General features: G+C 37.5%; 1 protein-coding gene across 2 annotated transcripts in view; it reads left to right on the forward strand.

Annotated features, from left to right (window-relative positions):
- The window catches only part of SNTG1 (syntrophin gamma 1), a 188,126-nt gene that overhangs the window by 127,752 nt on the left and 45,708 nt on the right, over nt 1-14,666 (forward strand). For both annotated transcript variants that reach the window (XM_024742651.1, XM_024742652.1), the window contains exons 12-13: nt 5,652-5,768; nt 6,985-7,056. In XM_024742651.1, coding sequence (XP_024598419.1) covers nt 5,652-5,768; nt 6,985-7,056 — 189 coding nt within the window. The remainder of the gene's footprint in view (nt 1-5,651; nt 5,769-6,984; nt 7,057-14,666) is intronic.

The following is a 14,666-nucleotide window of genomic DNA, read 5'->3' on the forward strand; positions in this document are numbered from 1 at the left end:
AACTGCTCTAAAAATTAAAGTCGATTTCAAACGAGAAAAAATAATGTACAATAAAACGATCAAATTTAAAGAATAAAAGTTTGCTGTGCAGCACAGGCTTTGTGTACTGGGTGTGTTTTCACAAGTAGCTTAAAAAAGTTTATGCAAATCAAAACGTGCAGTGAGATATCACCTCGCACTTGTTATAATGGCTAGAATCAAAAGATAAGAGGTAAGTATTGATGAGGGTGTGGAGAAGAGGGAGCCCTCCTACACTGTTGGTGGGAATGTAAACGGGTGCAGCCACTCTGGTAGACAGTATGGAGGTTCCTCAAAAAAACTAAAAATAGAGCTACCATGTGATCCAGCAATGCCACATCTGGGTATATTTTCAAAGGAAATGAAAACAGGATCTTGAAGAGATCTCTTCCCGCCCATATCATTGTGGTGTTATTTACAATAGCCAAGGTATTGAAACAAACTGTTAATAGATGAATGGATAAAGGAGATGTGAGTTTATATATATATATATATATATATATATATATATATACACACACACACACACACACATATATACATATGTACACACATATATATGGAATATTATTTAGCCATGAAAATGAAGGAAATCCTGCCATGGATGAAGCTTGAGGGCATTATTGCTAAAAGAGAAACATAAATAATGCACCGTATCACTTACATGTGGAATAAAAAAAAATAAAGTCAAGCTCCTAGAAATATAGGGTAGAAAATGATTTCCAGCAGCTGGGGGGGGGGTGAAGGAAACGGGGAGAGATTGGTATGAGGGTGCAAACTTTCATGTGTATATACATACATATATAAGTGAATATGGGAGTTGATGGATATGTTGATTAACTAGATGGGAAGCATTCTTTGACAATACATGTGTATATTAAATCACTTTAACAGTTTACATTTTTTTATATCCCTTCCTAGCAGGGCTATAGGGCTTTGGGGAACATAGAGGAAGGAATGGGTAAGGGTATGTTTGTTCAATTTGTATTCTGATGACTGTGAATGCTCATTCTTAGGCCTTCCCTGCTACCCCCATTACTTTACAGCTCTTGTGACTGGGTGTGCCTGATCTCGTGTTCATTACTGAACAAGTGGCATCAGTGTTGACCAAGAACTCTACAGGCTTCCCCCCATGTCCATCAGCCAGGGCTCCTTGAGGGTCAGTCAGAGCGCCCGCTTAGGAGCCCCTGGGCTCCATAATTCAACACCTGTTCAAACCATGTGCCTTGGAGGGTAGTGGCCAGGATCTGCCGTTTCCGTCCCCCTGCGGGGTCTGTGAGGGATTCTCCCTTCCAGTGCCCCTTTTGTTTGGGGGTAGGCCGTTAGGGTACATTCTGCAGAATTGGAAGTTTTCTGGGTGTCATCGGCAACCCGAAAACATTTAACCTTCCTGCGTAGTACACCCTGGCCCCAACACCGGCTGCGAGGTGGAGAAAGTTGGCCCGTCAATGGGTCTCTAAATTATAACACCATTATTTTATTACCCAGATTCTATTTTTATTTCCTGGGAATTGTTAATGGGCTTTGCTGGTGACGCTTTGCAGTTTGAATTTTTAAAATATTACTTATCTTGGTTACTGAGTGTTTTTGGTGCATTCAAGTAGAATGTCTCATTTGCCTTGCCCTGGTTCTTATTTTACATTTTTATTTGTCAACTTATACCTCAATAAAGCTGAAAAAATAGGCAAGTCTTCGAAATATTTATCTGAAAAGTGTGTGATACATGGTTGGCAGTTCGCTTGTCATTTCATAGGTATAGGAAACTATTTTCTTTTAATTCTACTTGTTTCTAAAATATTCTGTTTGAAATATCCTTATGCCTAGATTGCTCATTTGTTTCTTTTTTTAAAATAAGATTAAGCGATACAGTTTTTCTTTAGAGTTATTATTTGCTGTGACAAGTGTAGGATGAATTTTCTGAAAATGCATTATGTCTCCTCAACCATATAATCATTTCACAGGAGTCAAGGTGATGATGAGAAAAGCAAGTGCCTTTTGGTCTTTCTGCAGAACTGAGAACAACCCTCTTCCTTGGCATAGAAAGTGATTAGGTCGACCTTTGGCCTGGAGAACAAGCATGAAGAAATATCCCTTGCAGATCCGATAATCCCATTTTTATTAGTTACATCCTCAGCTCATTCCTCCAAGCTACACTCAGTTCAAACTAATAAAATTGTATTTAATGATAATTCTTGAAACGTATCAATATATCATCCTTAATATTTCAGCTTCCAGCAAATTATAGATGTGGGAAGAGACAGCAAACTCAAATTTCAGTCTTAGGAAGCTCAAATATTTCCTTCTCATGATTATGTACACCACTTTAATCTCTTTTTTCCTCTTGCCAATGCAGAGAAGTCATAAACACAGAGAAACTGTAAGTTTTATCAAATTGAATTAAAATGAAAGACTGACTTAATTGAGAAATAATATAATGATTAAGTTGATATAATTCATAACTAAAATTTTATATCATTGCAATGGCCCCAGAATGACAGGGCGATTTAACCCTGTCGTTCGTTGGAAGACTTTCTTCCTATAAAACTCACAAAACTCTATTATTTTTAATATGAGTTTGTTATAAAACCGTTATTAATAATACACAGTGTGTGCTATTTTTAAAATGGGATTTTATAAACTATAATACATGTATAGAAATTTCATAAAACATAGATGTACAGCTTGATTATTCAAAAGCCAAACCCCTGTGTAACCACAATCTGGGTCAAGAAAAGTGGCTTGTTCCAGCTTAGATTCTGTCTCCCCCTCTGTATTCTCCCCCATGCACAACTGGCTTACAGGCTTCTAGAGTAACTACTATTCTGACCGTTTGTCATCTTTGCTGAAGTACTTTTTATTCCAACCAAGAATGCATTCCAAAACACGACTATAGTTTGTCTTAATCAAAAATTATTATATATCTCCTTTTATTCAGCTGTGTTCTGTGAGGTTCACTTCCGTTGTTCCATGTAACTATAACGTACTCATTTTCCTTGCTGTATACTGTTCCTTTATGCTATCACAATTTGTTACTACATTCATCTACAGAATGTATCGTAGGGTACATGGTTTATTTTAAGCCATTTGTACATGGCTGGGACTAAGAATAATGTTACAAGGAACATCCTTGCCATGTGCCCTGGGGCACAGGTATACACACTGGGTTGAGTTTATATTAGAAGTGAAGGATCAAAGCCTCACCAGCTGTCAGAAATGCATAATAGTTTAAAACTGTGATGGTTTCAGGTCTTCCATTTAAGCATCTAATTCATTTTGAACTGATATTTTATACTGTGTAAGATAAAAGTCCAATTTCATTCTTCTGCAGGTGGATATTAAGTTTTCCCAACACCATTTACTGAAGAGACTATCCATCCCCCATTGTGTGTTCTTGGCACCTTTGTCAAAGATTTGTGGACCATATATGTATGCATGGGTTTATTTCTGTATTTTCTACTCTTTCCATTGGTCTACATCTGCTTTTAGGCCAGTATCTTACTCCTTTGATGATTGCTATTTTGTAATACATTTTAAAGTCAGCACATGAAATACCTCCAGGTTGTTCTTCTTACTCAGTATTGATCTCAGGGTCTTTTGTGGTACCCTGTGAATTTTAGGATGACCTTCCTACTTCTGTAAAGAAAGCCGTATGGATTTTGATAGGGATTGCATTGCATTGGTAGGTCACTTTGGATATTATGGATATCTTAAAATACTAATTCTTCCAGTTCATGAACACAGATGTCTTTCTATTTATCTGTATCTTTAGTTCCCTTCGTTAATGCTTTATAATTTTCAGTGTACAAGTCTTTCACCTCTTTGGTTAAGTTTATTCCTAAGTGTTTTATCCCCTTGTTATTGTGAATGAGATTGTTTTCTTAATTTCCTTCAAAGACTTGTGAATGAACTCCTTCAAATAAAGTTAAAAATAGCTAAAGGGAACAGAATTAAGGACCAACGTGCAAACCTAGATAGTAATGGAATAACTAAATTTAAAAAGAAATGAGGGCTTCCCTGGTGGCGCAGTGGTTGAGAGTCCACCTGCCGATGCAGGGGACACGGGTTCGTGCCCTGGTCCGGGAGGATCCCTCGTGCCACGGAGCGGCTGGGCCCGTGAGCCATGGCCGCTGAGCCTGCGCGTCCGGAGCCTGTGCTCCGCAACGGGAGAGGCCACAACAGTGAGAGGCCCACATGCCGCAAAAAAATAAAAAAACAAAACAAACAAGGGGTTAATAACCTCATCCATTTAGAAAAAAGAAAAAGAAATGAAAGCAAGGAAAAACTTTGAATCACATTTTAAAGCAGGTAAAATGTTTCCAAAGTTTAAAAATAGCATTTCTATGTTTTTTTCCATTTCATTACCTAGTGTGTTCCATATATTTGTCATAAAAGATCTTAGCAAATGTTTTGAATAATCTGCTCAGTATTGTGTTTCTTTGAGGATTAAATCTGCTTTTGAAGGAAAAAGAAAAAAAGCAACTGTTTCTCTACAATATGATAGCAAGATAGACCATGTCTACTGGGTCTAGTGTTAATAGTCATTAATACCCACAAAGCTGTCTTTATGTTGCAAACAGGGACCAGTACAACATGTTTATTTAACATTTTTGCTTCTTCCTGTCTAACTGCTATGTTTATTATCCAGATTATACAGCTGTCCCTTGGTACCTGCAGAGGACTGTTTCCAAAACCAAAACCGGCAGATGCTCAAGTGCCACAAACCCCTCTCCCATATCCGCAGGTTCCGATTTGCAAACTCAAACGACCGCGGATTGTGTACTGTGTTTACAATCTGCAGTTGGTTGAATCCGTCAGTGCGGAACGCTTAAATACTCAGGGCCGAATGTAATATACTAATTGTCACCGTAAAATAAGACATTCACACTTTCTAAAGCAAAAGAATCTCAACCTAATTGTTGCACAGCACAATAGATATGTACAGTCTGCTTCCGAATAATTTTATATGTGATTCTGAACTAACGGTAACACAACATTTAACTGCATTAACCTCCCTGTAATATTTCTCAGGTTGAGGACGACTTACGTGTAAATAGGAAGGTGTTTTGTTGGGGGTTTTTTTCCCCATGGAAAGCAAACACAAAGTTAGACTAGTGCTGTACTACAAGTCAAAATATTTCTCTTCTCTGAATATATTTGTCAGTTGAAACAAGGCAGTGCCCAGTTGCTGTGACTTTCACACTTAATCCATCAGTATAAATATAGATACATAACATTATCCTAAATTTGGGTTCGCCCTATTAATTCATGAAAAAAATAATAATTTTGCTGCATATGAAATTCTAGGCTGGTTGTTGTTCTCATTTTATACATTGAAGTTTATGTTCCATGATATTCTGGCTTTCATTCTTTCTCTTGAGAAATCAGTTATCAACGTAATTGTTGGTTCCGTGAAGGTAACGTTTGTTTCTTGATAAACATTGATGGAAACATAAAATCTTATGAGTGGTTCACACTCATTTATTGAAGGTAAATCTGGTTAATATAATTTTTGCATCAATTAAACTGATAATTTTATGAGAAAATTAAAATACCACAAAAGATACAAAAAAAAACACATAAGCCACCTGAAATGAGGCTTTTTTGACCGGTAGTCATGTTCCGTTTCCTTGCAGATTGTCTACATGGGCTGGTGTGAAACACGGGAACAAGGTCCCCTGCAGGACAGCGCGTACTCGCCGGCGTTCCTAGCCCTGAGGGGATCGTGCCTTTATAAGTTTCTCGCACCTCCGGTAAGTGTTTCTGTTCAACATTCCTTATTTTTCCCATATTATCACAACAGGGTGACATCAGCTTAACAATAACAAATGATATATTTCGAAAATAAGATACAGAAAAAGATAGAAAACAGTCCAAATGCTTCTGAGAATTTCTTGCTAAAGATATAAGTTCTGGCATTAAACATTGGCTTTATAATCCTTGAAAAACCTAGAAGGCATTTCTGTGTCAACATTTATGACAGGCTGAATATGTTTATCTATATGGCACAGGTCTGTCTAAGTCAAATCAATGGTGTTTGTGATAATCTGTTACATCCCATATCTCGTCATCAGGCTTCGTGTTAAATATGTATGGCGATCTACTGCACCTAAGGCCTTGCTTTTGGAAACATGTACTTTACACAACAGTAGATTCTCAATGAATATTTATTGACTATAAATATTAAAGCCAGACCACTCACTTGCAGGTCTAATACTACATAGGGTCTTGGCGGGATCAGGTTAGACTTGCTGTAATTTCGAATATCTGTGTCTACACAAAGTTCAAATCACCTGGAAGACAGGGGGAAAAAACATAAATATTTATACCTTTTACATTATTCCTACTCTGAATAATTTCTTATGACTGGACAGACTAATACATGTTTCAGACAAAAACAAGTGAAACAGCTTCACTGTGGTGTCTGGTGTTTCACGACGTTCAGAACACGGTGTGACTCCCTGATGTAAACTATATCTTTCTTAAAGATCAAAGCCAGCGTGGATCTGGTATCTAGTGTTCTTTGCATGTAACAGGTGGTAAATGGAGAAAAAACTATGAAATGTGTGAAATATGAACACTTAGTATTTTCCATTTACAGTTACCCAAAATATTGGCTATATTCCCCATATAAAAAAATGAATCCCACCCCCAAAAAAACAACACTTAGTATTTATGTAGAGAGAATGCACACACTACTTAAAACACATCAAGACACTGAGCAAAGGTAAATTGTTGCTTATAATATAAAACATCTGCTGAAAGAGGGAGGGAAATGGTGTGAAACTTAGGAGAAAGGAAACAGAAACATTGTTGAAGGTCAAGGACGTCTAGGAGGAGAACCTCACAACTTAGAGATGGCCTAGAGCACGTGTGAAACTCCATGTGTCCACCATAGTGTATAATAAAGAGAAAAGCAGGGGCCATCTTTCTAAAACAAATGATGTATTAGTTTCTCATCTTTTCAAGGTGACCACGTGGGACTGGACCCGAGCAGAGAAAACGTTTTCAGTTTATGAGATTATGTGCAAGGTTCTCAAGGTAGGACCAGCAAGCACTGATGATCATAATGGCTTTTCCTCGGCCAGGAGGGGTTCTGGGCTAATAGGTAGTTCATGAAAACAAGTGATGCATGGATATGAAGGAAAATACAAGGTAAAGACAAAGAAAAGAAAAACACGTATGAGAAAAGGTAGAGTGAAGAGAAATGCTCGGCTTCGATAATTCTGAAGCAGATTCCGAGGTTCCTCCTTGGGGGGGTGGGCAGTGGAAACAGAAGGAAGCTTGTCAGGGGTCCTTTGAGGATGAAGTAGAAAGTCAACTGGAAATAGTCTGAGTTTAAACCACAATTATTACCATAGTCCTATTTGCTGTGTAAAGTACAGGAGAGAAAGATTCGGATAAGACTTGGAATTAGAAAATACAGAAAATATAAAGGTATATGCAAAGAAAGGTATGTTTAAAATATGTTTAAATCCCATGGTTAGGTTGTCTCTCTGGGTGTGGAAACGAATATATAATTGTCGTAAATCAATTAAATTTCTGTGCTGTACACGGGATTGTTGCAATGGAAAGTCATTGAGAATTCTGTAAAATTCCAAACAGTTTTTGTGGCCATTTTTAAGAATCAAAATGGGAATGATTTATAAAACCTAAATAATAATCTCATCCCTTTCCAATCTGGGGTCTGTAGGATTGGAAGTACTACAGATTGATATTAACTCCGAGTTAAGGTTGACCTTGTTTGTGTAACCAAGGAGAACTAAGTTCCTTGTGTTTTACGTCAGTTACTTCTCTTCCAGTTAAAGAATCAGCGGAGTAGAAAACGCTGGAACATTTACAGCATAATGAATAGAATCAAAAGTGTCTGAAGGCAGGGAGACAAAGAAAATATGATTACCTCCAAAGTGTTCATAATTTTTTCTTCCGTCCAGAAGAATCCTAGATTAAAGCTGACATTCACAAGAGCACAAGAGCTAAATAAAAACAGGTCATCGCTTGCACCTCGTTGTGGATGGTTTTGGTTCTATCGTGGGACTATCGGTGGTGGAAAAACTCTAATACCCTTGAGTTTATTGTCAGCAAAGCAGTTCTGGCAACTCCTAAAAGATGTGCCAGTATCTGAAGAAAAGGAGATGGTACCCAGCTCCAAAGTAACTACCAAAATAGCTAATGAGATAGCTTTCTAATGGAATTTTATTTTTTTACCAAAAAAAGAACTAGTGAAATTAAAAAGAAAGAATGAAAGAGATAAAGGAATAAAGGAAGGAAGGAGGGAAGGAAGGAAGGAAAGAAGGGAGGGAGAGAAAGAAAAGATAAAGAAACCCAGAAATTACCCTAACAGTTTATTTGCCCACACCCTATCCATACATTAACTTTTTCATAATACTAATCCAGCCTGCATTTCTATATTGTTGTTTAGTCTTAAATTATTTCCAAGTAGCTACCTGGTCTTTATTTTGAACTTTCAAAAAGAATGCAGTCTATAAGGACAAGTTTAAAGGAGAGACTAAGAATTATGCCTGGCTCCGTATAAACACTCATAAAATAATATTTCTCTTTTTAAAAATTATTTGTGCAAAGTTAGAATTTGGTTTGAATCTGCTTTTTCATATAATATGACTTGAGATTTTTATGTCAGTTAATATTCTTCAAAGAAATATGACTTATTGTTTTATTTTATCTATCTGATCATTTGGCCATACTTTTTGGCCAGTACCTGAGTTTTGCCATTTAGATACCTCCGCATTTGTTCTGTCACACATATCACAACTGTCATTCTTTGATTTATTTAACAGATAATTGTTGAGTGTTGCTGCTTACCAGGTTATCGGCTAAGCACTGAATAGCTGGAGACAAACGCAGAATAACAGTTTTTCTTAGAAGGTTTATTGATTGTTTTACATTTTATACCTCATTTTTAAATGATTCCAGTTCTTGGTTTTTTTTTTTTTTTTTTTTAAACATCTTTATTGGGGTATAATTGCTTTACAATGGTGTGTTAGTTTCTGCTTTATAACAAAGTGAATCAGCTATACATATACATATGATCCCATATGTCTTCCCTCTTGCGTCTCCCTCCCTCCCACTCTCCCCATCCCACCCTTCCAGGCTGTCACAAAGCACCGAGCTAATATCCCTGTGCCTTGCGGCTGCTTCCCCCCAGCTATCTACCTTACTACGTTTGTTAGTGTGTATATGTCCATGACTCTCTCTCGCCCTGTCAAAACTCACCCTTCCCCCTCCCCATATCCTCAAGTCCGTTCTCCAGTAGGTCTGCGTCTTTATTCCTATCTTACCCCTAGGTTCTTCATGACATTTTTTTCCCTTAAATTCCATATATATGTGTTAGCATACGGTATTTGTCTTTTTCTTTCTGACTTACTTCACTCTGTATGACAGACTCTAGTTCTATCCATCTCATTACAAATAGCTCAATTTCATTTCTTTTTAAGGCTGAGTAATATTCCATTGTGTATATGTGCCACATCTTCTTTATCCATTCATCCGATGATGGGCGCTTAGGTTGTTTCCACGTCCTGGCTATAGTAAATAGAGCTGCAATGAACATTTTGGTACATGACTCTTTTTGAATTTTGGTTTTCTCAGGGTATATGCCCAGTAGTGGGATTGCTGGGTCATATGGTAATTCTATTTGTAGTTTTTTAAGGAACCTCCATACTGTTCTCCATAGTGGCTGAACCAATTCACATTCCCACCAGCAGTGCAAGAGTGTCCCCTTTTCTCCACACCCTCTCCAGCATTTATTGTTTCTAGATTTTTTGATGATGGCCATTCTGACTGGTGTGAGATGATATCTCATTGTAGTTTTGATTTGCATTTCTCTAATGATTAATGATGTTGAGCATTCTTTCATGTGTTTGTTGGCATTCTGTATATCTTCTTTGGAGAAATGTCTATTTAGGTCTTCTGCCCATTTTTGGATGGGGTTGTTTGTTTTTTTGTTATTGAGCTGCATGAGCTGCTTGTAAATTTTGGAGATTAATCCTTTGTCAGTTGCTTCATTTGCAAATGTTTTCTCCCATTCTGAGGGTTGTCTTTTGGTCTTGGTTATGGTTTCCTTTGCTGTGCAAAAGCTTTGAAGTTTCATTAGGTCCCATTTGTTTATTTTTGTTTTTATTTCCATTACTCTAGGAGGTGGGTCAGAAAGGATCTTGCTGTGATTTATGTCATAGAGTGTTCTTCCTATGTTTTCCTCTAAGAGTTTGATAGTTTCTGGCCTTACATTTAGGTCTTTAATCCATTTTGAGCTTATTTTTGTGTATGGTGTCAGGGAGTGATCTAATCTCATACTTTTACATGTACCTGTCCAGTTTTCCCAGCACCATTTATTGAAGAGGCTGTCCTTTCTCCACTGTACATCCCTGCCTCCTTTATCACAGTTCTTGGTTTTTTAATGTATTGCTTTAAAATGTGTAATCACTTCCTAAAATCCAAGCTTCTTAAAATATGTTTTAATTTGTTTCCTCCAATAATAGAACTAAATGTCCCTGATTCTTTTAGTCTCTTCACCGACTGCAAACTCAAGGAGCCCTGCTGCTCTCGGTGAGGACTTAGGCTCCCCTGACTGAGCTCGGGCTGTTGGAGCCCCAGCGGCAGATCAAAGCCAAGAGTGACTTTGTCCGGAACACCCAGCCCCCTGTTCACAGCCTGCTTCCTTTCTTAATGAAAGACAATGATCATCATTGATAAAAATGTGATTTTATCTTTTATTTTTGTTATCTTAACATGTTCTTGGATTTATTAATATGCTAGCACGTACCCACTCTTCTGTTAGGGCTCCACAAATGCACAGCTGTTACATAAAGTACTTATTTCTGTTTTTCCGAAACAGCTTTCAAGTCCCAGAGTGCTAATTACTTATATCTCATTTCTAAAGATTTGTTTTATTGACCTATTTATACTCTTGAAAGCTCAAAGGCATCATTTCTTTTCATTCTGGAAGTTCTCACCATTTCCCTTTGTCCTTATATAGTGACACACACATCCATATCATTCTTACATTATTATTTTTTCCTTAAGTTATACCATTTGCATTACATTTTCTATGTCAGGTGTGAAAAAAACACTGATGTGTCAAATGTTTTAAATAATTGTACATGATTTCTGTGACTGATCTGATGATTCCTCAAATGTTTGTTTGTCCTTTTAGTTATAAAAAGTACAGCCTTACAGTGTTTTCATGAAGCTTCCAAAGCAATTCAAGGTCCTTTTTTCAAACAAACAAATATCTCTTAGGAAAAGGATGTGTTAATAAAAGGATTCAGTAGCTTCTTCTCATGAAGGACTTAATGCACAAAAGATATTTAATCTTGCTTTCCAAATAAACCAAAAACCTCTCTCTGTCTTTCTCGATATCTAATTGTATAGGGGGTGTTCCTTACCCATGTAAGTGGGTCTAAGAGCAAGATATTTATGGATTATTACATCTTCATGTTGCAGAATTTCCTTCCCCTTCATTCTGAGTTAGAAGCACAGCCTGACTATCATTCTGAAAATAAGCACTGGGGAGCAATGCTTTTTAAAATCTCAATATTTTAGACTTCCCTGGTGGCGCAGTGGTTGGGAGTCCGCCTGCCGATGCAGGGGACACGGGTTCGTGCCCCAGTCCGGGAAGATCCCACATGCCGCGAAGCGGCTGGGCCCGTGAGCCATGGCCGCTGAGCCTGCGTGTCCAGAGCCTGTGTTCCACAACAGGAGAGGCCACAGCAGTGAGAGGCCCACATACCGCCAAAAAAAAAAGAAAACAATATTTTAATATACTCCACTAATTTTAATAAAATATGACAGTATAACTATGTTAGGAAAACCTTCCTAGAATATTCTAAATAAAAAGTTATATAACACATAAAATATGAATAAATTGAATATTTTTGAAGCATTTAAAATAAGTGACAACTTATCTCTATATGAATTGTCTGGTTAGTAAAATTTTGCGTGGGCAGTTAGTAGAACATAGACTTTGTGTAGGAGAAACCTAGAAAATTAGTTTTGTTGCCCAAATCAATTTGGTGCCAATCTCAAGGATTCATCCCTTAAGAAGAGGATTACTTGTAATCCTCTACTCAGTTTAAATTCCTTCCTTCAGGTCTATTTTAAGATTTTCCATAATCTTTTCAGACTTAATACTTTTGGATTTCTGTTTACAGAAAATTTCTGCCTTGCAAATTTCCAATTGTATGAAATCTTAAAACTGTTTGACCTTCCAAAAGCTTATGTTACTGTTTTTAAAAGTGAAAATACAGTTTTAATACAGAAGATACGGTACACGTATCAATGGAATATTACTCAGCCATACAAAGGAACGAAATTAGGTCATTTGTAGAGACGTGGATGGACCTAGAGACTGTGATACAGAGTGAAGTAAGTCAGAAAGAGAAAAACACATATCATATATTAACTCATATATGTGAAACACAGAAAAATGGTACAGATGAACTGGTTTGCAGGGCAGAAATAGAGACACAGATGTAGAGAACAAGCGTATGGACACCAAGGGGGGAAAGTGGTTGGGGGGTGGTGGTGGAATGAACTGGGAGACTGGGATTGACATGTGTACACTGATGTGTATAAAGTGGATGACTAATAAGAGCCTGCTGTATAAAAAAACAAATAAAATTTAAAAAAAACTGAAGGAAACCAGATGTCAGACCCTTGAAGAAAAGTGTTGAAATCTTCAAACTGGTCTAGAATACCTTAATTATTTATTTATTTATTTATTTTATTTTACTTTTTGGCTGCATTGGGTCTTTGTTGCAGTGAGCGGGCTTCTCATTGCGGTGGCCTCTCGTTGCAGAGCATGGGCTCTAGGCTCACGGGCTTCAGTAGTTGTGGCGAGCAGGCTCAGTAGTTGTGGCTTGCAGGCTCGGTAGTTGTGGCACACAGGCTTAGTTGCTCCGCGGCATGTGGGATCATCCCGGACCAGGGCTCAAACCCATGTCCCTGGCGTTGGCAGGCAGATTCTTAACGACCATGCCACCAGTGAAGTCCGTTTTTTTTTTTTAATGATGCAGTGGCATAGAGAGTTTGCAGTACCAGTTTTCAATCACATCACTTCGTTTTTATTAATAATAACTATACTTCTACTGTTACACATTACTTTATCAAGAAAAATATTGTTCTTGTTATTTTGCTAGTTGTTTCTTTAGAATGCCGTCAGTTTCTGTGGTTGATAGTGTTTCTTACAGAAGCTCAGCAGCACACACTGTGCACTGCCCACCTCGTCTTACTCATCCTTTGCATATTTTAAAGAGTTGAATAGATCAGGCCCATTGCTCACCATCCCAAAAAGTGAAGATTAGAGGAACTCTAGGTGACAACTACTCGAGTGCTGTGTAGAAGTTGCACATAAGGATCCCGCTTCCTGGAACCTTGCTGCTCCGTCCTGCCAGCCTGTCATGGTTGCACTGAGTGTGTCAAGACACACTGTTAGAGAGGGACTTTGGAGCGGGTTAGGTTTTCTCGTTGTTTAACACATGCACGAACCTGATTGATTAAATTTAACTTATGTGATTAGATTTCATTATTTGCTTTTTCCGCTTTTCGTTTGGAGCTTTAAAATTGTTATATGTCATCTGTAAGGAAAAGAGTCTCTCTGGCTCTGAAATATCCAAAATATTTTCAATTAACACATTTTTCTAAATAACAAAATTAGAACAGTTGAATTTTACATTTGGGATTACATCTATCAATCGGTTGGATCTTGTCAAAATCAACTGTGTTCCTAATTTAAAAAAAAACTATTTATTGAGAAAAATCTTCATCGAGTTTCAATTTGTCGTGGCCAACAAAATAGCATTGAGAGGAAAATAATGCACTCCTGTGAGATGTTTTCTTTTCCGAGGATATACGTAGCTATAGTTACAGAGGTGTGTGTGTGTGTGTGTGTGTGTGTGTGGTTTTGTGATTTGGAAATATTCGTTATGATGTTTTGGAAGTAATAGCTAGCCTTTTGATATATTTTTGCTTTATCAAAACATGGAATAAAGTTCAGTTTTGCTCTAGAGTTACTGTAGTTATTCTCTTCCTGTATCATTGTTCGTTTGGAAGAGCAAATGTACTTAATAGGAACTAAGACAATTCTTAGCAATAGATTTATGGTTACTCTTATCCCATTAGATAATTTTACTACTTTCATCTTTGTTTCCCTACAGTGTGTTTGTACTTCAGCCATCCGTCACGTACCGCATGTTTCTGTTCAGTTTCTAACACCATACTAACGTGATTACCAGGTTAGCTGGTTGAGGGAAGGAGCAGGCGTGTGTACAGCAAGAATCAGCAGCAGGTTGGCTGGGCTTGACTTCTAGTCCCAATAATTCTCAGCAAGAAATCTCTGATAAATTACTTAGCTATCTTTATTTCAGAATTCTCACCATTATGTCAGGAATTATAATTATAGCTACCTTCGGGGCTGTTGGTTTGAAGAAGTAAGCTAAGAAAGGGTACTTCATAAGCGCTGGATAAATGTTAGGGATTTCTGTCTCTGAATTGCTCTTGAAATGTGTGTCACCCTAAAGTGGCATCGGTCATGTCCTCCAAGGTGGTTCCTCTACTTTTATCCCATTTCGTGAATGATACGACCTTCTGGCAAATGTAAAGGGCTAGATGTGTTTTTCCTTAGTCCAAATAAG

This window comes from Neophocaena asiaeorientalis, unplaced genomic scaffold (assembly GCF_003031525.2).
Source record: "Neophocaena asiaeorientalis asiaeorientalis breed wild unplaced genomic scaffold, Neophocaena_asiaeorientalis_V1.1 scaffold226, whole genome shotgun sequence".
In the NCBI taxonomy this organism is placed as follows: domain Eukaryota; kingdom Metazoa; phylum Chordata; class Mammalia; order Artiodactyla; family Phocoenidae; genus Neophocaena; species Neophocaena asiaeorientalis.